Source organism: Amaranthus tricolor, chromosome 3 (genome assembly GCF_026212465.1).
Source record: "Amaranthus tricolor cultivar Red isolate AtriRed21 chromosome 3, ASM2621246v1, whole genome shotgun sequence".
Classification (NCBI taxonomy): Eukaryota; Viridiplantae; Streptophyta; class Magnoliopsida; order Caryophyllales; family Amaranthaceae; genus Amaranthus; species Amaranthus tricolor.
In genome coordinates this window covers 18,458,915-18,484,489 of record NC_080049.1, presented here as the reverse complement: position 1 = coordinate 18,484,489, position 25,575 = coordinate 18,458,915, and the positions used below count along the sequence as shown (strand labels likewise).

The 25,575-nt window shown below is 33.2% G+C and overlaps 1 protein-coding gene across 1 annotated transcript; it reads left to right on the top strand.

Annotated features, from left to right (window-relative positions):
- Positions 1-752: 752 nt before the first annotated feature.
- On the top strand, positions 753-7,189 carry LOC130808649 (cyclin-dependent kinase C-1-like). The gene is made up of 12 exons (XM_057674103.1): positions 753-952; positions 3,824-3,905; positions 4,066-4,156; positions 4,259-4,303; positions 4,393-4,499; positions 4,573-4,645; positions 4,722-4,842; positions 5,045-5,162; positions 5,649-5,788; positions 5,890-5,947; positions 6,089-6,159; positions 6,285-7,189. Exons 1-12 carry the CDS (start codon positions 837-839, stop codon positions 6,769-6,771), a joined length of 1,509 nt encoding a protein of 502 aa, XP_057530086.1. The 5' UTR covers positions 753-836; the 3' UTR covers positions 6,772-7,189.
- Positions 7,190-25,575: the final 18,386 nt, after the last annotated feature.

Here is a 25,575-nt window from a genome sequence, read left to right as displayed (position 1 = left end):
ATATCACATTTCCTCTAATTCCGTAACCCTAATTCCCCAATTTCTCAACGTTTGACAACAAATTTCGAGCATTCAACTAAAGGCATTGACCAACTTCAACCCCAAATTTCCAAGGTTTTGCAAGAATGTTTTTTGGTTTAGCAAGCAATAAAGGCGAGTAACTTTAATTTACAATAATTTCAATTGTTGGTGGATGAATTTCGAATCTTTCTGAGCCAATTTCGTTTTTCTGCTAGAATTTTTTCGTCAATGAATTATTGTTGGTCGAATTTCGATTTGATGCTGAATCAATTTCAATTGTTGAATTTTAATTGTTGAGTTTCGAATTTTTCTGGGTCAAATTCATTTTGGGTCAATTTCGATTCTTTTGCTTACTTTCAAGAAGAGTTTAAAGAAGGAATTCCAATTTGATAGTAGAAGAGTTGGAAAAACTAGAGTTTGGATTTTGGAGAAAAAAAAGTTATCCAAAAAAAATAGAAAAAAATAGGATTTGTATTTTGGAAAAAAAGGAAAAAAACTAATTATAAAAAGAGCTTTAGTCAACTTAAAAGTACAACCTAGCAGTAGACAAGAGAATTAATATTTCCTAAATGTGCTTTAATAGAAAAAGATTGCCAATATTTAATTGAATAAACCTCAAAATCAGCACATAAATTTTAAAATAATTTTAATTACCACGTGAAAAATTCAATATTATAATTACCGCACGAAATTTTCAAGAAAATTTTGTGGCACGCCTAGCAAAAACACTAGTCAATGACTTGTCAAAAACTCAAAAATATACTTCACTTGTATTGCAATTGCAATCGAGAAAGGAGGAGAGCAAATCAAAGAGGATGACAGTTGCTGAATTGGGACAGCTGAATCTCGACCAACTTCCCCCATCTCTTGGTGTATCTCGTACTGTCGATTGCTACCAAAATTTGGAGCAAATTGGCGAAGGAACTTATGGGTAATTTTTCTTTTCATTTTTATATGCTTATTTTTATGGAATACCCCCGTTCATTTTATCTTCTTTTACGAAATTGAAATTGATTTGGGTATTTGGGAAGTTCTTGAATTGTTTTTTTAGCCCTTTTGTATATCTGAGTTCGATGATTATTTGTGAAAAGTGTTTTCTTTACATGCAGATCTTTCAAGTTATAGTCATATTGTGTGTTCCATGTTCTTGTGAATTTATAAATACTTGAACTTTTTAAATGATAAAAATAATTTATTAATGAACAATGAAGATAAAGAAAAGGGTTAGTGTTCAGAGAAGAAAATATTGGTAAACCCCCCTGAGGTATTAGATGAAAGGACTCTAATATGGCAACCCTATACCATTGAGACACTTATCTAGAGACCCATTTAGGGATGATAACATTACATCGCCTCAATGCCACTAGAGACAAATAATTTGGTATTGCAAATGACATTGGGACTTTCGGAGAGGGTGGTGTTTTCTGGTGGTCTTTCCTTTTTTATGTTTTTGGTTGGTTCTTAGTCTTTTGGGTGAAGGACAAAACACTAGATATGGATGTTGATTGTGAGGGTATTAATGATAGAAGCTGAATAAAAAGAGCTGGGAAAAGAATGTGGATGTGAATTTTTCGATTTACTAAGGGAATTCAGAATATATTTAAGATGACGGAGTTGAAGGGATTGAGATTTAAGAGTCTACCTTTTATTGAGAAGTTGTGAAATAACTACCTTTTTAGGTGCTACGGGCATGTGAGTATGACTTGAGTGACAATATTTTGTGACTTAGTGTGTCAAACTTGCTTTCCGTAGTTGACTTCCCATATGAGGTGTGTGACCTCATACATTGAAGCTTGTTGTGGCGCAATAGTGGGCACTTGGCAGGTGAATCTCAACTTGTGCATGTAATACAACGTTCTGTTTAAGAGTGTTGTTCTAGAGGCATGATTAGCATATGAAATAACACAATTAGGTTTAGTATGAACTTATGGTGATTTAAGGTAATTTCATGAACTAACACATGCTTGGTCACTTCCAGTCTGTCATGTAATGTTAGTACATTTTTTTCTTTATTCTGAATTCTAAAATGGCACTGAGGAACATCTGATACTTTTTGGCTTGCAAGTTGCAAGCGAAATATATCACTGATAACAAAAGAGTCAAGAGAACCTTCAAAGGCTGAAATCTGAATCCTAGCCTCTTATTTTCTTTTCGCGAGGCATATGTTTTCAAGTAATGTATGATTCCTTTTCTGGGAATACTTATTACTATGTTTATGAGTGACGTTGGACATGTCAGTATTAGAAGGAACAAGCAATCATAACTTAGAAATATATACTTTACAAATCACAAAAGTCTTAGAGTGCCAATTTGTTATCCACATGTGAGTTGTCCCATATTGGAGAAAGAGAAGAGTATACATTGCTTTATAAACTCAATGAGTAACTCCTACAACTACCAATGGATTTTTGTAGTGAACCTCATTTGAGTTTGTATGTGGGTAACTTCTTCTCCTTCTAATTTGGGTTGACCCATTTTCTAAATTCTATCAGAATGTGTATTTTACATCGGAGAATTTTGATTTCCTTATCAGGAAAGGGGAGGTCACTGATCTGTATGGAAACATCAGATCAATATGTGAAATTTTTTTATTTACACACCAATATTCAATTTCTAATCTTATCCTTTAGAATGCTAACACATGTAGCATTGTTTATGTGGTGAAATTGTAGTCTATGCTTTATTGCTCTAAACAGTATTAAATTCTTATAATATAAAACTAGGTGATGAATCCTTGCTTAATATTAGAGGAAATAATTGCATTTTTCTCAAGAATACTAGTTAAGGAGATTACCCATTCTCAATGGAGCCATTTTTTTTTATTTTTTATTTTGGATTACACAATGATGCTCCCTCTAATTCTAATTAAATGTCTCATTTGTTCTTTTGGCATATTCACAGCAAATATATCATTTTCTTATTTAGTGACATGCTCATGGGAGTTAAAGTTTCACATAATTTCCATTAAATTATCACTTTTTCCCTTATTTTTTCTCACTCATCACTTTTCCCATGGGAGGGAGTAGTAAATTGGCTTTACCTATTCATTTGCGCAAGTTATTTATGTGAAGTTGCATATTATGTTTGTAATCAAAGCTAATTGGTCACAATCTCTTTCTTCGTACATGGTTAAGGTTGTGTACATCCAATTTTCCTAAACCTTCCTCTTGGCATTTGGATAATGACATGTTGCAAAACATGAGGTTTTATTTTGAAAATATACTCCTTTGAGATTAAACACAACTGATGTATATGCCCAATTATCCCAACGCTATTAATTGGCTCCCGCCGCCTCTACTTTTTCTTAATTAGGTGGTGTTTTGAATGTCCATTGCAATCAGTTGCCAACTCATGAATACTACAAAACTCTTACTTTTCGAGGTTTTGGGTGCCCATAAGCTTCTCCTATATTGAAAGCTGAACAAACTGCAATGTAACTGATCTATTTGACTTGCAAAACTGTAAATGTCCATCTTTTGAAGACAATAATAAGAATAGACTGGGCATTTTTCTATTGCTAGTTAGATTCACTTTCAAAGTGGAAAACTTTTCAAGGAAAAGTATTCAGGAAAAGATGCTTTGAGAAATGTGAGGGCCTTATTGTACATCCCCACTTTGAGAAATGTGAGTAAGGATACTTTGCAAATGTCCATCTAGTTGCTGGTTGGCGTTTAGTTTGATTGGAGTTTACATGGCTCAATAAGAAGCCTCGACTGACGTTGTAGTGTAACAGTGTGTAAATGTTGAAAACTTGCTAACAATGGCATCTAGTTTCCTGCTTCATTTTTGGTTTTATTTGCAGACAGGTATACATGGCCAAAGAAGTCTCGACCGGGGAAACTGTTGCTTTGAAAAGAATAAGGATAGAGAATGAGAAAGAGGGGGTAATATTTTTGTCTAGTTATACAAGTTGCTAACTGAGTTCATATCAAATACAAAACGCTTGAAGAAGATGATGTAGCTAAACGATGCTTGCTTCAAGAAGACGAACTATGAGCATATATAAGTGTACTCATTTCTAATTTCTTGTCAATATTGTTGTAGTTTCCTATCAGTGCTATCAGGGAAATTAAAACTTTGGCTAAGTTGAAGCATGAGAACATAGTAAAATTAAAAGAGGTTGTGGTATCTCAAGGTGATTCATCTTTGGCTTGTTATTAATTCTGTATTAACTTTTTGATCTTATGGTTGACAGCTTTTAACTCGTGCTTTTGAAATTAATGGGTTTTCCCTCTAGGTCCAGATAGCAGTAAGGAACTGGCTGCAACTAGAGATAGTTTGGGTAAAATATCTGATCATCGGTTTTCTGTATGGTTGCATTTTACATGGGTAATATGACATAGCTATCAATTTTATCTTCCACATTACCAGGTAATAAGTACAATGGTGGTGTATACTTGGTGTTTGAGTACATGGACCATGACTTAACAGGCCTCTCAGATCGTCCTGGCCTGAGATTTACTGTACCGCAGATTAAGGTATATAAAATTCAATTTTTATTGAAGTTATGCATTTCTTAAGTGTTCATGTTCTTGCTGAAATTGTCCACAGTGCTATATGAAGCAACTGCTAACTGGGCTCCATTACTGTCATGCCAATAATGTACTTCATCGGGATATCAAAGGTATACGTATTGTGTTGTTTGAGTCAAATGATCCCCTTCTCCAACACTTAGAAATGACTCATTTTTTCTCATACAGGGGCTAATGTTCTGCTAAATAATAATGGAAGCTTAAAGCTCGCAGATTTTGGGCTTTCATGCTCCCTATTTAATCCTCATAAAGAAGAACTTACTAATCGTGTAGTCACTTTGCCATACAGGTAATGTTTGCGATTTGAACTTTGAATTGAAGTAATACAACCCATATCATTTGGATTTCAATGTTTTACTCAAACAAAATGATTCATGGGCCAATTAGCAAGCTACAAGCTGTTGATGATATGCTTTCATGTATTCAGACTGCACTTCCCCAATTTGTGCTCTATACTATTTAGCTGATTCTAGTTGATTTGGTTTGAACAGACCTCCTGAGTTATTGCTAGGAGCCACAAGTTATGGGCCCGCAGTTGACATATGGTCTGCTGGTTGCATTTTTGCGGAGCTTTTGCATGGGAAACCCATTATGTTTGGGAAAAGTGAGGTCAGTAAATACTTGCCTTGTCATGGTTCTTGTATATTACTTGATCAAAGTACGTTATTTAACATTCAGAGACCGATTTTATCACTTTGTTAATTTTCATTTTGCTGAGCTTTTATTGGATAAGTGAATCTATTATTTGGTAAATATTAAAGTAAATCCGCATTTGGTTGTGTTCTGTGACTAAATACTAAAACAGGATTCATGTATTCCAAGAATTTACACTTCCCTATAAAAAACTCAAATAAACATGATAATTGTCGCAAATGGTGCACTTTTGAATATATTGCATGTATTCTGGGTTTCCTTTTTGGTACGAATAAAATGCATTTTAGGACCAATTATGATGCAAGGCCGTGCTGTTATAACATAAACTATGATGAAAATGATGGTTTTTTCAGTAGTTCTCTGATAGTTCAGGATTTTCATCCTTACCTTTATTGATCTCACGTTTATCATGAATTTCTTGTGTTTTTACAAATAATATAGCCAGAGCAATTGCATAAAATCTTTGAGCTTTGTGGAAGTCCTGACGAAGGAAACTGGCCTGGTGTTTCCAAGATCCGCTGGTATAATAATTTCAAGCCTGTGAGGCCCATGCGTAGGCGTTTACGAGAGGTTTTCAGACAGTATGTAGTCTATACATAATATCATCACTCAGTTCCTTCATAACCTCATTACTCTATCTTGGTGCAAAGTGCTGAATTTATTACATAATGCCTTTTTGCAGTTTTGATGCACACGCTCTTGATTTGCTAGACAAAATGTTAATTCTTGATCCTGCAAAGGTATATACTGATCTTTTCAACCGTCTTTAGGCTCAGGGTGGGGTTACGAAAAAGCGTGCCGTCTTGTCCCTGGTAATATACAGAGGGTTAGAATATTGTTAAAAGATCAGTCAATTTAGCCACTAAATTTTTCATCAACAGAGGATTTCTGCAAACGATGCACTTGCTGCTGAATATTTCTGTATGGAACCGCTACCTTGTGATCCAAAGAGGTATCTTGCTTTGCTTTCTCTTGAGGCTAATACATGTTCTGATTTGCTGCAAATTGAATAGCTGGGCACGCAGTTTTGAAGCCTGGCATAGTAATACTATGTTGAGTGTACTTTTCATGGTGTAGCTTGCCCAAATATGAGGCATCACACGAATTCCAAACAAAGAGGAAGAGACAAGAGCAGCGTTTGATCGAGGAAACTGCAAGAAAACTGAACTTGGCTCACCCACCACCTCATGCCCGTCTTCCACCTATCCAACAGAGTGGGCATGTCTTCCAAGATCGCAACCACTCCGTGAACCAGTTGCAACAACTACGGCCCTCTGGACCTAGCAATGTGTATGGCAATCCTCTTGTTGACGCAGGATTGCCAAACAGGTATCCTCCAAGTGGAAATTTGACTGCTGCATTTAACCCACCCCTTGCTGTCCCGGCTCAAGCTAGTGGTACTTCAACAGCACCATATCCTCACGTGCGACCTGGCCAGTATGCTACGGGTAATATGGCTAGTCGATCAACAGCTACTAGTTACCCTGCAGGACCTCCTGGGTTTTCACATCGGTTTTCAAATCTTCCTAGTAGCCAAAATCAGCAATTTGTCTGGCAACAATGAGGATCATGTGGGTTTGACAGAGTTTCTTTGTAATCAACATAGTGATTAAGGATGTGAAGTCTCATGACGCTGAATTAGTGAGCCAGATTGTGAGGAATTAGCTCACTTGTACAGTTAGATAAGTCTCAATATGATTTTCTTTAGAATGTAGTCTCAATTTTTTTATCAGCTGTAATGACTTATATTAGTAGATTTGGAAAATTAGTGCACTAATTGTACTAATTGTAGTAGAGTAATATTGCATATATCCCATGGACCCAATGTCATGAGATAATGAGAATATGAGATATCATATAAGCTAAGTTTGTTTTTCTCGCAATTGATTTGTAACGTACATAATCACAAATGGACCAATATTTATGAATGGGAAAGGTTTTTAAAGGTTCCAAACTTTCAATCATCCTGACACTATAAGAACATTCAAAATATCATGACAGTACAAGTTTTTTTTTTTTTGAAATGTGACAGGTTTAATTTACCTCTATTTTAAAGTGATTTTTGGTAAGCTTTCTTAAAAATTCATGTAGGCTTAAAAAATCATTTCATTTCAAAGGAAATGTTTTTAGTTAAAAGGTGAAAATTACATTAAGATAACTGAAAAAGATTATCAATTCCAGGAAAATCATGTGTAATTTAATTTCATTGTTTTAATAAATACTTTCTCTATTTATTTTAAGTGTTCAATTCACTTTTTTACATTATTTATCACTTTTAAATTATACTCCCTTCAATACATTGAAAATAGAATATTTACTTTTTCACACTATCCGATAATATTAGACATATGTTGTTCAAAAGCATGCAGTATGCTATCGCAACATGTGCTTGGACCAACACCATATGTTTTTGACGAGTATTAATTTGATCGAGCAAAGAAAACTTTTGCCGAATAATGCAGCGGTGAATTGAGCGTGTATCATTGAGCTTTGTATAGGTGTGCTTAATCTTGCTCGGACATGGAAGGTTATTGTACGCTACATTTAAACTAAAATATTGGTTTTTACTTCTAACATGCATTCTAATTTTGATCGAGCACTGATTCATCCGAACTTTTGTGAGACTTGTTGATGCTCAACAATCTCTAAGAAAAGCATTAAAGTAGAGTGAAAAGAAAGCATACCTACCACGTTCAAGGGAGAGAGAGATCTTATTGGGTAAAGATAGCTAAATCTAAGAGCTTGTTGAAACTAAGATTGAATGTCCAAACACATGAAAGAATGATAACACTTAGGGGGTGTTTTATATATGAAGTGGAATGGAAAGGGAATGAAAACATAAAAGATAAGGAAAATGAAAACAATAAGCTTTACTTTTAAACTTATTTGGTTTATGCAACTATAATTGTAAAAGTCCGGGTTAAACTGAACCGGACATTCATATATAAATATGAATTTCGGATTACACGTCAGACATTTAAGTTAAACCGTTCCTAAAATTGACGATGTTCTATAGATAAAGAAACAAGTAATCTAAAGAAAACAATAAAAGTAAATCAGCGGAATTTTTCAGGTTATATTGAGGGCCTAGCAGCTTCAACAAAATGAGATAAAGTCCAAACTAGAATATACTTGCTAATATAAATAATAAAATTCAAACGATAAAATGACATAAATACGTGTGTGATGTCAACACGATTACAGGTTCTAACTTTTGAATCCTCACACACTAGCCCCGCCTGGAATCAACCTGCTAGTTGTCAAATGACAACATCATTGCAAGCACCAAAGTACACAAAAAAATACACATCAAAAACTTCATACAATATGATGTACATGTTACATACAAGTAATGAGCTCACCCTACCATGCAAAGGCTCTAATAGTTAATATATCACATTTGACCTTCCAATTCTCAACTCATGTCGTTACCCGTTCAATTCGGGTCGCCAGAGTAATATAAAAGTTTGGAGGAATACACATGGGAGAGTTAATCCCAAGGCAACCTCCGGCCTAAGACGTTGCCCGTTGTATTCGGGTCGTCAAAGGTAAAGTATGCATACCCCTATGGCGACCGTAATGATCCAAAACTGCCATGGTAACGATAACAACAAATTTCCATCCCATTAATTTAACCCCATGTGGGTAACCAATACAACCATCCTCAAATTTCAATTTAAAACTCCTTTCAAATTATTTTTTGATGTCTAAGCCTTAAGTGACATACGACATCACCTCATAGAATGAACACAACATTACTTCACATAATCAATTACAAAAGCATGGTCTAAGCGTGTACCTTGATAACACGACAAATCAATTCAAGACACTTTCACAAACGGGATGTCAACCTCTTATGAACCGAGATCGTAAACACAGATACACACACAAAAAGCACGTATTAGAACGTGTTGACACATTCAATTCATTTTATACCATAAAGGCATTACTAAACTCCATAATTTTAAATGATAAAATATTAATCCCAATAAATTCTTAATTTTAAATTAAAACTAGAAACTTTATTGGCCTTTTTGTACAGTTTCGAAAATTCAAATAGAAAATCCGACTTAATCACTGCGTCCGGAAAGCATCAATTATGCTGGATATCAAATTTCACATTTTTTAACGCCCATTTACTCTTTTAAACTAATTTTAGCATTTAAGTGACCTTTAATACAATCGGTGAAAGAAACGACAAACAAAAAAATCTCAATTTGTTAGATGAGTTATGGGTGAGTTTTCTTTATACTGATTTTTTAGCAAAATTTTAATTTACTAAAGAAGTCATGTTCATGATTTTTTTTATGCATAAAGGAATATATATATATATATATATATATATATATATATATATATATATATATATATATATATATATATATATATATATATATATATATATATATATATATATATAAACTAAAACATGATTATAATTCTTTTAACAATTAAACTTTGTTAAGAAATCATAAATCATAAGAACCTTTATAAAATTAAAACATAAACATAATTCTTCTAACAAATTACATTTTGTTATAGCCTTATAATCCGTAAAAAACTATATAATCTAAAAAAAATAAAACCAATGAACAACTTTGTTTTAAAAAATTACATTTTGTAAAAGAATCAAGATCCTACAATTTTTGAGGAATAAGATTGAATTAGAGCAATTGATCACTCAAAACCAACTCAAGAATTTTTCCTCACTTTTTCTCTCTTTTTTCCTCCTGGGCCGAATGAAATGGGAGTATTGTAACAGATTTGAAATTTCCCTTTAATCATCCGATTAAAATTTTTTTTTCTGATAAATTCTTAATTCATAATCCTTAACTCCAATTTAATTTAGTCATCATATATAATTTTATTCCTCAAGATTTAATTCTTATATCCAATTTTATATTCTCTTAAAATTTCAATACATGTCCGAGTTCTTTAAATTATTTCCAACTCGAAATTTTGTATTTCTAAAATATTCTTTTAGAGCCCAAAAGTTTTAATTACTAATTTATATACTTCGAAAATTTCAAAATTATTTAATTAACTTACGGTTTACTAAAGCTTTACGTTTTAGATGCTTAATTCCAATTAATTCCGTTAACATATATTTTAGCAACTTTAACATTTTGAATTAAACTATTTTAAAACTATATAATTATAATACTAAATTTAATTACACTTTTAAGCTTGTTTTTACACCTAAACTAATCCTAACTACCTAAAACTAATTAGTCAAAACCTACCTATATTTTTTTATTACTTATTTACTTACATAAGTAAAGTAAATTTGAAAAGAAATCAAAATTCATCCTTACCATCATGTTGGATGGTTATGGGTAAGATATGGAGCCATGATTTTTTTTAATTTTTTTATCCAAATATTATAAGATCTTGTCCCATAAATATCTGCTTTATATACTAGCTATTTTCCTAACATTCAACCTTGCAAACTTAAAACAAAACTCACCTAAAATATATCATTCTAGTTATGTAATATTAAGGAATTAAGTCATCTACTTTTCTTCCATTTGCTCCTAATTTCACTTCATTATATCATATACTAATTTCCTAAAATTAATTAGTTGAAGAAAATCAATAAGAAGAAGCATAGTTGGGTATAATTTTGGGTACTTGAAGATCATCATTTCGGAGTTTTGGGCTTGGACTATTGGAGCTTGGAGGATCACACTATCCATTTTCCTAATTAGTATTTAGTATTAATTTGGTGGTAGTATGATATAATTTCTTACCCTACTTTTTATATGGTAATTTTACATTATATTTACTTTATAATATGCAAAATATGAAATATATGGGGCATGATTAATTAGGGAAATTGGTTTAGGAATTTATGATTATGTTTATACTAAGTATGTTATGCTAAAAATATTTTTAGTATGTTGTATAATAAATTTTGAACATGTTAGAAAGTTAGGTGGATTATTATGCTCTTACTAAAATTAAGCTTTACTTATGTATAAATTTGTGTTAGTATATTTATGGATTATGTGTTATATTAGGAATGTTATTATAATTAAGTATGTTTATGCTAGAATTTATTTTTAATATGTTTATGTTAGTATTAAATAATTTTAATAAGTTGTGAGTAGTTTTTATGAACATGTTATATTAACTAGGATTATATTTAAAAAGTTGTTATTAGAAATTATTTGATATTTATGTTATCGAATTTTCAACTTATCATGTTGAAGTTTTTATTTTTTTTTTAGTGCTTATGTTAATTATTTAAACTTAGGATATACTACAATAAAATAAATTAAGTTGTTTATAAGTGGAAAATACTTTAAAAGTAACCTAGGCCATTTGACAATATTAGTTTATATATAATAAAAAAAATATAATAATTAAATAATATAAGTTACTAAGTATCTATAATAAGATTAAAATATATTTGTGAATAACTTTTTATAAGCAATTAAAGTGTTTTCTTGAATATATGAGAAATTATAATAAAGATAACTTTTATGATATTAAATAAACTAGTCGTACAAAATAATTTTTTTTTAGTTTACTATTTGAGCAAAATTTTATGTACAAAGATGTAAAAGTATTTTAGAAATTGTCTCTTAAATTATGAGTGAAATATTGATTTATGAAAATGTAAAAAAATAAAGTTTTACCCGTTTTATATCTAAAACATTGATTTTGGTGAAAATTATAAAGTTTACTTAAAATAATGATTTTTGTGAAGTTTCAAAGTTTTACTTGCTTTACAACTAAAAATATTGAATTTTCGTAAAATTACAAAGTTTACTTGAAATATTGGTTTTTGTGAAAAATTTGTAAGTGTCACTCTATTTTTATAAATAGAGATATTAATTATTGAGAAGTTTCAAATTTTATGATTATTTGCTAAAATATTTATCTTTTTGTAAACTTAATAAAGTTACTTCTTTCCCTAAAACTTGAAACGTTGACTTTTGTGAAATTGTTGGATTTGAAAAACTTATCCTGAGATTACAATTTAACTTGGAGTTATAAATAAAATAATTAATTATCCGAAAAGAATAAGTTGTATTGATTTTAAGTTAGGTAATATCGATTTTAGGAGTTTATTTCAAGAAAAATAAATTTTATTAGCTACTAGTAGAAAATATAAAAGTGGAACACTATTAATAAAATAAGTAAAATTTTTTGTGATAAATGAGGAAACAATTAAATATAGAGTGATAAATAAAATATAATAAGTAAAGATTAATTTATGAACTACAAGTTCCTAAAGATAAAATTTAAGTCTATAGTAGTAACTATATTAAATAAAAGAAGTAATCACCTCACTTGAATAAAGTCCAAGTTAGCATGTAATGATGAAAATGTGATGTAAAGTTTAACTGATTATTGGTTGAATGACCCTAATCGTAAGATAAAGTCGAACCATGAACCGTCATGTAAAATCCTGGCGCCCGTGTTAGCCGGCACATATAAATGCGGTGTTAGACAGGGGGTTAGCTACCTATCCTGTAAAAGCTCGAGCATAAACATTTGCAGGGTGACGACACCCATCACAGTTAGATATAGGGCTTTGGCCCTAATCTAACCAGACCCTTACATATATCAGGTGTCATTGTTGTGCTTGCTTGTTGATCAGTGATAAACTTGATTAGTGTTGATGCAATGATGCATGATACGGTTATGAGTATTAATCAAATGAACTTACTTAAGTATTAAGATTACCGATAGTATAAGTGGCGGTAATATACTTCTGCCAAGGTTGAGAATGGTATCTTAATGACTTAAAAGTATAGAACAATAAAGAATATAGTAAAGTTATATAGTGGTATCAATTAGTTATAAGTTCGTACTTTAAATACTATTTTGTAAATATTATGTGCCAAAATACTGTCACCCATATTATGGATGGCAGCATTTTGCATGAATTAGTTTCAGGTTCCGATCTAAGCCGCAGCTACCAATTATTTATGCTATCGAGGACTTAGCTATATTTTGTTATTCACTTGATGTTTGATGATCTTGACGTATTTAGTTTTAATTATTATGTATTTTTGGAACAAGCGACATGTATTTTCATTTGCCTTCTCGGATATAATATTTATCGTTTGTCATAAAGCTTTTAGTTTTTAAAAGCTTTTAGCAAATCGGCACTTGGAGACTTCCGCATTGTTATTGCAAATGCTATCATTAATGTTAATTATGTATCGAGATTGCCTCTTCTGTTACAAGTATAATGAAGATTTTTCTGATTTTTTTAATTTTTCTTTGGTCATAGAACACACATTCAAAAACTAAATTAAATCTTCATAATGCCTAACTTTAAAACCTAGGTTAATTGTCCATTAAGTGCATTTAGGGAGGAGTTACATAAACTCCTCTACTACACACCCCAACTAGCCAAAACCCATCAATTACCCCTTTTTATTATTTTTTTTCTTTCTAAATGTATGTATTTATTGCTCGGATTAATTTGTTAGACGCAAAAGTCGCTACGCAATAAACTTGATACGCGATAAAACACATGCACAACAAATGTATACTCGAATAATTATTTAATATATTTAATCAACTAATTAATTATTAATAATTCATTTTATTTTTCTTTTTAAAAAAATAGATAATTTAGCGAGGTGTTACAGACTACCCCCCTCAATAGAAGTTATACCCTCATAACTTGCACAGCGACACGGAAACGAAGAACTCCACAAACGTAACGTAGATAGTTGATAACAATTAAACAACTCTTACAGACAACACACCAATACAATTCACAGCACAACACTTGTTAAATGACAAGTCACAACCAAATCGATTTATTTATTAAACAACTCTCGATACCCCACTTTAAGGCTTTTGATGGTCTTGTGCTGCTTTTATTCTATCCCTTATCAATTTCACTTGCTCTGTCATTTAAAGTAATAAATCGGGGTCCCAAAGTCACTGCCTTAGTGAAATCATCCCAATACACTGGGCTTCGGCAACAACGCCCATATAAAGCCTCAAATGGTGCCATCTGAATCGTTGGCTGATAACTATTGTTGTAAGAAAACTCGATAAGATCCAAATGATCATCCCACGACCCTTGCCACTCCATGGCAATAGCACGCAACATGTCCTCCAAAATTTGAGTTGTCATCTTCGTTTGCCCTTCAGTCTGGGGGTGAAACCACGTACTATACAACAATGTAATACCCATAGCCTGCTGCAAAGTCTTCCAAAAATACAACTAATAGCGAGTATCTCTATTAGAAACAATTTTATGGGGTTCACCGTGAAATCGTACAACATAATTAATGTAAGCACGAGCCAATTGTTTCATCTCCCAACGACAATTCATGGGAATGAAACATGCAGATTTTATCAAACGATCCACTATGACCCACAAGGCATCATTACCCGACTTTGTTCGAGGCAAGCCCACAATAAAATCCATCGATATGTCATCCCACTTCCACACCAGTATCCCCAAAGGTTGTAGCAAACCTCCGAGTCGTTTATGTTCGCTTTTAACCTTTTGACAGGTCAAATAGCGCGAAACATACTCCGCAATATCCTTCTTCATTCCTGACCACCGAAACATTAGTTTAAGATCTTGATACATCTTATCACCTCCCGGGTGAACCGAACACTTCGAATTATGAGCCTCATCTTAGATACGCTATTTCAGAGTTAGTTCACCCATTGGATAACACCATCGGCCTTAAACCTCAAGCCTGCATCCTCATGAACAAAGCATCCCTCTACTTTTCCCTCACGAGCTTGCTCTTTTAACTTCATAAGTTTCGGGTCCTTATCTTGCGAACTCAAAATTTCTTCAAAGAATGAAGGTTGTATAGCCAAAGCACCTAGGCACTGTTGCAGTTCACCTTCCCGAATTACCTCCAGAACCACCTTAACAAAATCTCGATTCAATTCCTCAACCCTAACCAGAGTCGTCAACGTATGACTAGACTTCCTACTCAAAGCATCAGCAACCAAGTTCGCTCGCCCCTCATGATACATAAACTCTAGATTGGAATCAGTCATCAACTCTAATCACCGACATTGTCACATGTTCAAGACACTTTAGGTGTAAAGATACTTCAAACTCTGATGATCGGTGAAGATTCTGCACTTGACTCCATATAGATAATGCTGCCATATCTTAAGAGCGAAAAGTATAGCAGCTAACTCCATGTCGTGAGTAGGATAGTTAACCTCATATGTCTTCAACTGTCGTGAAGCGTAAGCGATCTCCGTATGATCTTGTATAAGCACTTATCCTAAGCCCTTCTTCGATGCGTCATTGTAAACTGTATAATCCAACTTAAGGTAAGGTAGAGTAAGAATAGGGGCTATAGTTAACCTTTCCTTCAAAATCATAAAGGCCTCTCCACACTCGTCAAACCATTCGAACTTCTCTTTCTTCATCAGCGAAGTCATAGGCCGAGCAATGCGTGAGAAATCTTTGAAAAAAAAACGACGGTAATACCTAGCCAAGCTTAAGAAACTTTCTATTCTGTGACATTCTTTTGCGACGATCAGCTCCGCACCGCCTTTATTTTTGCCGGATTCACCGAAACACCCTCTTTAGAGACAAAATGACCCAAAAACAACACTTTCTCCAACCAAAACTGGCACTTGGAAAACTTTGCGTACAATTTGTGTTCTCGCAAAGTTTGTAAAATTAACAGAAGATGTCCCTCATGATCATGCCGGTCCTAGGAATAAACCAGTATGTCATCAATGAATACTACCACAAACTAAATATCCAGGTAAGCACTAAACCATAAATGCGGCTGGGACATTTGTTAACCCAAAAGGCATCACGGTGAACTCAAAGTGCCCATAACGTGTCTTAAAAGTCATTTTATGTATGTCTCCCTCGGCGATCCTCAATTGATGATAACCCAACCTCATGTCAATTTTTAAAAAGATCCCAGCTCCCCTCAATTGGTTAAACAAATCATCTATTCGGGGTAATGGGTACTTATTCTTAACGGTCACCTTATTTAACTCCCTGTAATCAATACATAACCTCAAGCTCCCGCCCTTCTTACTCAGGATCAGCACCAAAACGTCCTAAGGTGAAACACTTGGTCGGACATAACCCTTATCCAACTATTCTTCAAGCTAATACTTTAATTCCTTAATCTCTTTTAGGGCCTGCGACACGGGGCTTTTGAAATTGGTTCTGTTCCAAGCACCAAGTCTATCATGAAATTAATTTCTGTTTGAGGTGGAATGTCGGGAATTTCATCAGGAAAAATGTTCATGAACTCATTCACCACAACAATATCATTAGCGTCCACCTCTTTCTTCCCCTCCTGACTGATGTGGCACAAGTACAAAGGGTGTCCTTGTCTCACAAATCTTTGTAACTCCAAGGTCGACACTAAGTTTGTTTTAGGCCCCTTAGAATATTTTCCTATACTTAACATTTTCCTCGAGTGGTCCTACCAACAACACTCTCTGTTCTCTGCATTCAATTGTAGCTTTGTATTTTCATAAACAATCCATTCCCAAAATTACCTCCAAACACTCTATGTCTAACACATACAAATTACTAGCAAAGATAACTCTCCCTATCTTCAACGGTACATCCTTATACAATCTATCATAATTATATAACTTCCCAGATGGAACAGCCACGATATGATACTTTTTCAAATGTTTCTAAATTCAATTCCTCTACTTTACTCTTTGCAAGAAATGAACAAGTTGCACTCGAATGAAACAATACATTAACAACTATAGAATGTATGGTGAACGTACCTGTAACCACCTTCGTCGCCTGGTCAGCTTCCCTTGAACTAACCGCTTTTACTCGTCCACCAGCCGGATGTGCATTCATTCCTCCCCTTGGTTTCCCACACGTTGCATTTCTGAACCTTCAACCCGAGTTCCTTCTGTCCGACCTTGTCCCCCATTAAATTGTCGTTGGAGCCTTTGACCATTGTTACTATGGTGACCTTCCTCAGTTGGTTGGTTGCCTTGATTCCCAAATTTTTTCTGGTTTTGTGGCCGGTGTTGCTCTCCCCGCTATCGATTCCCATCTCCCTTCTTTACGTCGCACTCATACTCCCTGTGCCCTCTCTTGTGGCAGATTTTACACTCAACTAAATTCCCTTCACAATCTTTTCCAGGGTGGTTCTTCTTGCATCTTTTATAAAAATAATTTCTTTCCTTGCCATCCCGATCGAGCAGAGTCTTTACAAAACTCGCTTCTTCCCTGAACCCAACATTCACACTAGAGTTACTCCCTTTGAAACCACCAAAAGTATTTTGCTTCTTCTGATAGAAGCCTGAAGGTGCTCCTTAGGTCTGACTAACCAGTTCCTTCCTCTTCTTTGTAATACTGCCCTTCTCCTTTCCTTTCTCCTTTCATAAGATATTCCACACCTGAGCTTCACGCTTATACATTTGCTCTAACATGCTGTAGCAATCACTTTCGATTTGTTTTTGAATATCAAAAAATAATCCCAGTTCAAAGCGTTGCATTTTCTTCTCTTCGGTGAGTACTTCATCTGGGAAGTATTTGATATACTCCATAAACTTGTGGTAGTATTCATCAAAGTCAAACTACCCATCTCGAATCGAGCGAACTCATTCGACTTGTTCTTTCTCACGTGTAGGTGGGTAAAACTTCTCTTACATAACTCTCTTAAACATAGCCTAATCGAAAACTCCCTCAGCTTGCTCTAATAGTCCTGCCTTACTATTTGCCCACTAATAATTGGCCTCCCCCGTCAAATAGAAAGCAGCTTGATTGACTTTTAGTTCTTCTGGACACTCTACTACATCGAAAAGTTTGTCAAACTCTCTTAACTAGTGTTAAGGCTCCAACAGTTCTCCCTTACCATCAACGGAAGATGGTTTGCTCTGACTAATCCTCTTGCTCATCTCGGACGCTTGTTCAAACAAGGATCTCACTCGTGGTGTACCAACCTCAGATAACGCCTTAACCAAGTTCTTTAAAGTTCGGTTAGTATCATTTCTAGCTAGCCTGTTTTAGGAGATTGGAGGCATCTTCTACAAATGAAATTAAAGGTGTTATAACTATATTTCCTAAGATTCATAATGAGGTAAGGTCTTAATTTTTCTCATTTCTTAAAACAACAAACTCATAGAAGAGTATTCAATTAATAACTGGAATTCTCATTTATTACTACAAAAACTATTTCATGCTTAATGTTCACCACATATATATTGGAACAAAACCATAATAATCTTTTTTTTTTTATTAAAAAAAAAATTTTACTAGTTTTCATCATACAAAGAGACTTACACCAAGTAAAATAAAAGAAACAAAAGAAAAAAAATATAAAATCAAAAATCACTTTACTCGAAGGTGTACATAAAAATAAAATAAGTTTCCTTTTTCCACCATTATTGTTGTTGGTTTTGTTGATCAGGCATTTGGCTTGTCGTACTGATGTCAACACTGCCATTCACTTATAGTGCCCCTTGCTGAATACCCCCTGCATACCCAATCAGTTCCACCAACTGATTCACTGTTTCAGAACTTAGCTTTGTGAATAAATGTTGAAGTGAATCAACAACCAACTGTTTATCCACACTTAGATAGTCTGGTAAAGTCCTTTCCCTTGTTGTCTTAGTTTTGTTCATATGAGGAATGTGATAATCAAATCCACCTTTTCTTTTCATAACCTCGATCATGCATGCTTGTAAAGTGATGAGCACAAACCTTAAACATTGTCAAATGCATTATTCACAGCCTTAAGTAACTGTGTGACATTATAAACTGCTTTTTGATATTGCAATGCCTAAATTGAAAAAAAAAAAAAACCTAGATCTAGTACATTCACGTTAGGGAAATTTGGTGGTTGTTATACAAGCTGTATATAAAATCCATCTTTCATTGCCTCCTCCAAAAACTCTGTCACTGTGTGCTATTTGTGGTTTGGAATTATTTTGTTGAATGAAAATGTGCTTTGACAATCATTTTGGATGGTTGGTAGTACATTAGTTATAAGCATTGCTCTAATGTGCTCTTTGGTTATTAATTGTATTGGCTTGGTATCCAATTCCCCTCTCTTCCTGTCTTTGAGCTTCTTTTTGCAGGCTCTTGAGTAATAAAAGATCATATACCTATCTTACCATCAAAAATTACATCACCATTAGTTGAAAATATTGACTTTGCAACAGCACACATGAACATGATTTTGGGAATAAACCTTTTAGACTAACATTCTTTGTTGAGTACTTAGATTTTTTGAAAGAGCCATTTTGAGATTGATGTGTAATTAATGAGCTATGTAGACTATTTATTGATTCTGTTGTGGTTTTTGGCGTGAGATTTTCATGTTTGCATTTCATAATCGGCGCCCAATTTGATTTATGAGTGAAAATTTGATTTTCTGGAATTTTTTTGCACGATTAAATGTGGTAATGTATTCTTGTGTTTGTTGGCGCCAGTTTTCATTTTGGTGTTTGGTTCTTGGCGCCAGTTTTCATTTTGGTGTTTGGTTCTTGGCGCCAGTTTCTGTTTTGCTTTTTCATTTTGGACATTTATTTTTGGGTTTGTAAAAGAATTTGGGTATTGTGATGAAATTATTTATATTGAAAATTTGGTTGTTTGCAATTCGGTGGTAATTTACGAAAATATTAATGCATCATTTTTGGTAATGTGAAAAATCTGAAGTCAATGATCGCAAAAAAATGCACACTCACATGATAAGTCTAGACCTCAACTCCACCGAAGCTGTTGAAGAATTAAGAAGACCATCTGAGATTAAGTAGTCAATCTATATAATTTTCTTTATTTGTCGGACTAATTTATTCGAAAAATTATTGTACTTGTAGGACTTATTTATGCACTTTCGGTTTTAAGTAGACAATCTATGTAATTTTGGTCCTGAATTGATGAAAAATTCAGACTTTTAGAGGTAAAAAAAATTCAACAGTTTTAATAGCATACAAATTACTTGAAATTGGAGGGAATCATTAACTTCATAATCGTTTCATTAAAAATTCATAATATCACTCTATCTTCTTCCTTTAAGGTCCCATTTTGAGCCACCTTAAAATCCATGAAAAATTAAATGGAACTCCTAAGAAGAATAGGGAGGAGTACTACTAACTTGCGCACGGTATTCATGTGATATTATTTACACCTTTTTAAGCACAAATCCCAAGAAAATACCCAACAAACCTATAAAACTCAGAGTCTCTAGCATCTAAAATAGTGGGGGAAGGGTGAAGAAAAAAATTGTGACTACCACTTGCAATTCAATTGCGAAAACTTCAAAGTTATTGTACTTCGAAGCAGCCTAACATAACTAAATCCCAAAATTCAGACATAATAGAAATCAACCCTAAATATACCCCTATGTCTAAACTCTTATCGAAACCACTTGATTAACAGTAAATTAAACCCTTAATTTGACCCCTAAATTGATACAGTGATCTTAAACACCCAATTCAAAACCCTAAAACTGCTAAATATGAACAAAGAAAGCATGCTTGAACTTTATCGCAAACGTGATACAATTGAAGAATAACCCACCTCAGTTAAAGCAATTTTAGTGAAAAATTCAGAGGAAGATAAATGATAGAGAAGGAAAAAATTGAGTAAAAGGAGTGGGTAGAGGAAAGAGAGAATGGAAGAATTAATACAAAGCCACTTGGAAGCAACATGACACATACTGGAAGCAATAGGACAACTATTTACTCAAAAGCCTAATAGATTAGCTTCAACAATAATAGTGAATCAAACCTCAATGACGAATAGATTGAAATTTAAAACCCTAATAGATGAAGAAAGAGATGAAGCGAAAAATAGAGTTAGATGAAGAAGGAGATTAAAATCAAAGCTCGATTAAAATGAAAGAAGAAGTTGGCGAGAATGAATAAAGAGCAAAGAGGAAAATAGGGTTAGATGAAGAAGGAGATGGCAAAAGGGAAATGAAGGAAGAAAGCGTGATAGATCGAAGAATAAGAAAGGTCAGGAAAAAAAAAAGGAAAAAATGGGTTACGTAATGGAAGGTTCAAAGAAATAGCTTAGGACAAGGGATAACATGAAGAAAAGAAAAGCAAATGCTGACATAGCAAAATCACTATTCATTTGTATGAACTGAATTGTATTAATTGCTTATACTCTTTTTATAGTTAAAGGATTGAACGACCAAACATATAGAACTTTCCAACATTAAAGTTTTTAAAATGAACTATTCATCAAGTCTTTTGATTTTTGAAGTATAGATATAATGATCACATTTTAATTTTAAAGAATGACAAAATTCCAAATCACGTAATATTTAAAAATATAATAAAGTTCCAAATCAAACAATTAAATACACATGATAGCCAATATATAATTTTGAAAAAAAAAGATATAAATGGGTCAATGGATCGGATCTAAGTCTTAAACGTGTGAAACTAGACCCAAAGGTCATGGACCCAGATCCGAACTAGACCCATAAGTTAAAATATAGGTGGATCCAGACCCTCAAATTCGGATCGGATGGGGTCGGGTCTTGGACCCGTTCTAGACCCTTAGGATCCAAGACCCATGCCCATCCCTAATGCTAGATACAATATTACTTAAACTTCTTCATAAAAATACACATAACATACCGACTTTACATAGGAATAACCGACCAAAGATCACATTTGCATAATAAGCAAAAACTAGTATTTACAAAAGGGCTTCTAAATCAATAAATCTCATCCTCAAAATATGAACTTCATGATAGAAAAGGATATCAATGCAACATGTCCTCAAAAATTCATCTTCCTTAACTACAAATAAGTAAGTCTACATCACGCAAACTATTGGTTATAAGTAAGAAATACCTCTTCAAAACACTCTTTTTTTAGCATTCTTCTGCAATTATATTCTAGCGTGTGGGGGCAAACCATTTCATCTGTGTCACATTGTAGAGAGTTAAAGAACCTGAGATTGTTCATTGGAACAATTTGGAGCATCCAGATTATTATTTTTCAACTTTTTCAATAGAACCAACAAGCAATGAAGAGCCAATAATTTAAGAGATTCGTCTTATCATTTTTAACATTTTTATGAGATTCAAGAACTCTAACTTATGAAGTTGCATCATCTTTAAGCTTTTTTTGTTGTTCAAGTTCACATTTAAGGAACTACGGACTCGTAAGGAGTAATTCAGCATTGTAGAAATGTGCTCTCCTTTCTCACTACATGAACACAAATATCCATACGAACATAGATTCAGTACCTCTTGCTGGTCAATGGAACCCATTGTAATTAGGAGTAAGTATTGTTAGATATAGATTGTAATCCATGGAAAAAAACAAGGATCAACACATAGTCTACACAAAAAAGTTGTAAACAAAAGCATACCAAAACCAACAATAACTCATAAAAATTCAAAACACAAAAATTCAAGAGGTACAATCTTAAAATCCTGCAGAAAATTGCAATAGAAAACCCCCAAAGATTTAAAAAATTCAAATATCTAAATATAAAAAACATCAAACAACAATCAAAACTTTCTAAAGTGAGAAATTACATAAATTAATGGTAAAGCAATAGAAAATTAAACCTTTGAAAGGAAATGGGAGAAAGCACCAAAAACTTCAACACTCACGAAAACATGTGGTATTTCAATCCAACAAACCCAAACGAATTTGATCTCAAAATAAAGAGAATGAAGAGTAATTGATTCATGTCGGTTTATAAAATGATTCGAAGAAAGAAACTCCAAAGATCTCACTTTTTCTTCTTCAAAACCTAATCCGTTTTAGAAAGAGAAAAAATGGAGAAAGAATGCTCTATAAAGAAACACAATCAAAATATGCTAATCGAAATTGACAAAGCAAATGTCAGAATATGAGGATTCTATGCATTTAAGGAAAAGTTTATGGGTAATCTTGTAATGGTTGATTAAGTAAAAAATTATAGGATAAAAATAAAAAGATTTTTTGTGGGAACAACAATTGGAACGACTCAAAATGACAAATGTAAACTTCTTTAAGGAACAGAGAGAGAGTAGAATTATTACTAATATCAACTAAATACAAAGAAAATCCAAAAGTGATTTATATACATGAAAGCTAAACAACAAGAATACTAAAACTTTTACACTATTTGGAGAGAGACAAATGGACGAAAGGAAAGAGAGGAGAAAGGTTTGAAGGAGAAAGGTTTTGAAGGAAAACATATATAAGTTTTGTTTAGAATACAATATATCCTAAAATGGAAAGGTTTGGAGAGGAAAAATTTAATTTCCTTCCTTTATCCTTCTATTCTAAAAGAACACGTTGTCCTTGCTTACCCATCCCCTTTCTTTCCCCTTCTCAAACTTTCTTTTCCTCTTAATTTTCTACTCAAACAATGTTAATCAAAAACTAAAAAATATATATAGCATTAACCTGATCTAGAATTGAACTAAAAAACCTTCTGAAATAACAAAGTTCGAAAACGATCAACAAGTTGACATTGTTTGTTAAATAATTGAGCCTAAACTCTACTGAAAGTTGAATCAGGAGATCCGTTCAACCTCTTTCAATATGTTTAATGATCTTCCTCTTCTTCTCTTGTTCTTTATCTGCAAGTTTTGTAGGCAGAGGAAGGTTGACATTTTCGTTGTAAATGTACCAGTTGTCATCGATGTATAAGACGATATCACAGTTGCGATTATGAACACGACGACACTCCTTAGGGTGATCCTTTTGCTTGTGTTTCGACTAGGTTACTTATTTCTCTTAGTTGATTTATTTTATTGCCAATGGCTGCTATTTTCAATTATATTTAGGCAATATTTTAATTGGGGTAAGAAATTTGAAATAAGTTTTGGTCTGGGTATTAATACTCGGAAAAAAAGTCTTATGTAGACTTGGTTCCCATTATTTTAGTGCGGATCAACTTAATAATAGCAAGTATTTCTCAATGATTGTACTTAATTATACTTGTCAAGTAAAAATATTTACTATTTTAATACCTTTTAAGCTTAAGGCACACTAAAATAGTGTGGAATAAGTGATTTGCTTGTTTATGAGCACATTTTCAACTTCTTTATTTTGTTAAGTCTCGGGCTTTTCTGTTGATGTTATGCATATTACGCATGATTTTACCTTGCTCTTGCCTATGGGTTGCTTTATGGTTATTTCAAGTGTTTCGAGGGCAACAAGGTTAATTTTCGTGTGTTTGAGGCTTTAGCACGTATATCAAGACTTTTCCAAAAGCCACGCTAAGTTTGAAGACATCATTGGTGCCTCAAAGATGTATGAAAGATGGAAATTCTATTTATTCGCCCGAGCCTAGCCCCCATTTGGTCTAATGGTTCGCAAATGCTCTTGGAAATTACTCCAACATGCTAGAACGAGCGAATGACAAAGCTTTTCGTCGAATGAACTTGTGTTTGGCTGAATGGGCCTAAGCTTAGAGCAAATGGGAAACTTTTTAATTCTTCCAAACTTGCGAAAATGGGCGAATATAGCTACATTTGGTCTAATGACCATGTATTCCGTCGATTAGGCGTTAGCTTTGGTCGAATGGAGCTTCAAATTCAGCAGAAAAATTCAACATGTCGAGATTCGACTGAATGGTCTTGTGTTTCAAATGAATAGAGTCGTTCTTCTATGGAAATGTTTTTCATCTTAAGCCCAACTTAAGGGCTATTAAGGGCATTTTAGGCTTCTTATTTTTAGGCTATATATGCTCCAAATTTCCGTAGAAAGGCTTATGCCTAGCCTTAGACATTGTTTACGCTTTCTTTAAGTTTTGTTCTAGTATGTTTTGAGCTTTCCTTAATTCTTGAACCCAAGTTTCTAGCTTATTGCATTTCAATCCTTTATACCAAGTTCTACCTTTATGTATTGGATTTCAAGCTTTGTTTAAGATTCTTCATTTCATTTCCATTGAAGCATTTTACTTTGGTTTGTAATTATCATTTCTCTTCTTGCTTTCAAGTTTTTTAATTGCTATGAAGTTTTTTATTGCTTTCATTGCTTTATAATTGCCTTCTTGTTTCTCTTATATCTTTCCAGAACAGTTATTACCTTTATTGTTTTCTTGTAATTATTTTCTTTTTGTTTCTCTTATTGCTTTCCAAAATAGTTCTTGCCTTTATTGTTTTCTTGTTGCAATTATTATTTATTTTTTGTTGGTGACATTTATGTTTATCATGTTTAGTTTTATTGCTTCATTTATTACTATTGCTTTATTTATTTTAATCATGTGTGAGTAGTTTCTTTAGGGGTTTGATTAGTGAAACTCTAGGAAAGGTCATGTTCTTTATTGCATAGGATTAGGAAGTAGTAACAATACTTAGTTAATGATATTTGATACGAATCTGATCGTGCCATTCATAGGGAGACATTGGAAGATTATAGGTCATTTGTTTGGTTTGTGGAATCACCAGCTTCCTCTTGTTATCTTAAGTGTCAAGATTAGTAATTGTTTGATTTTCCCTAA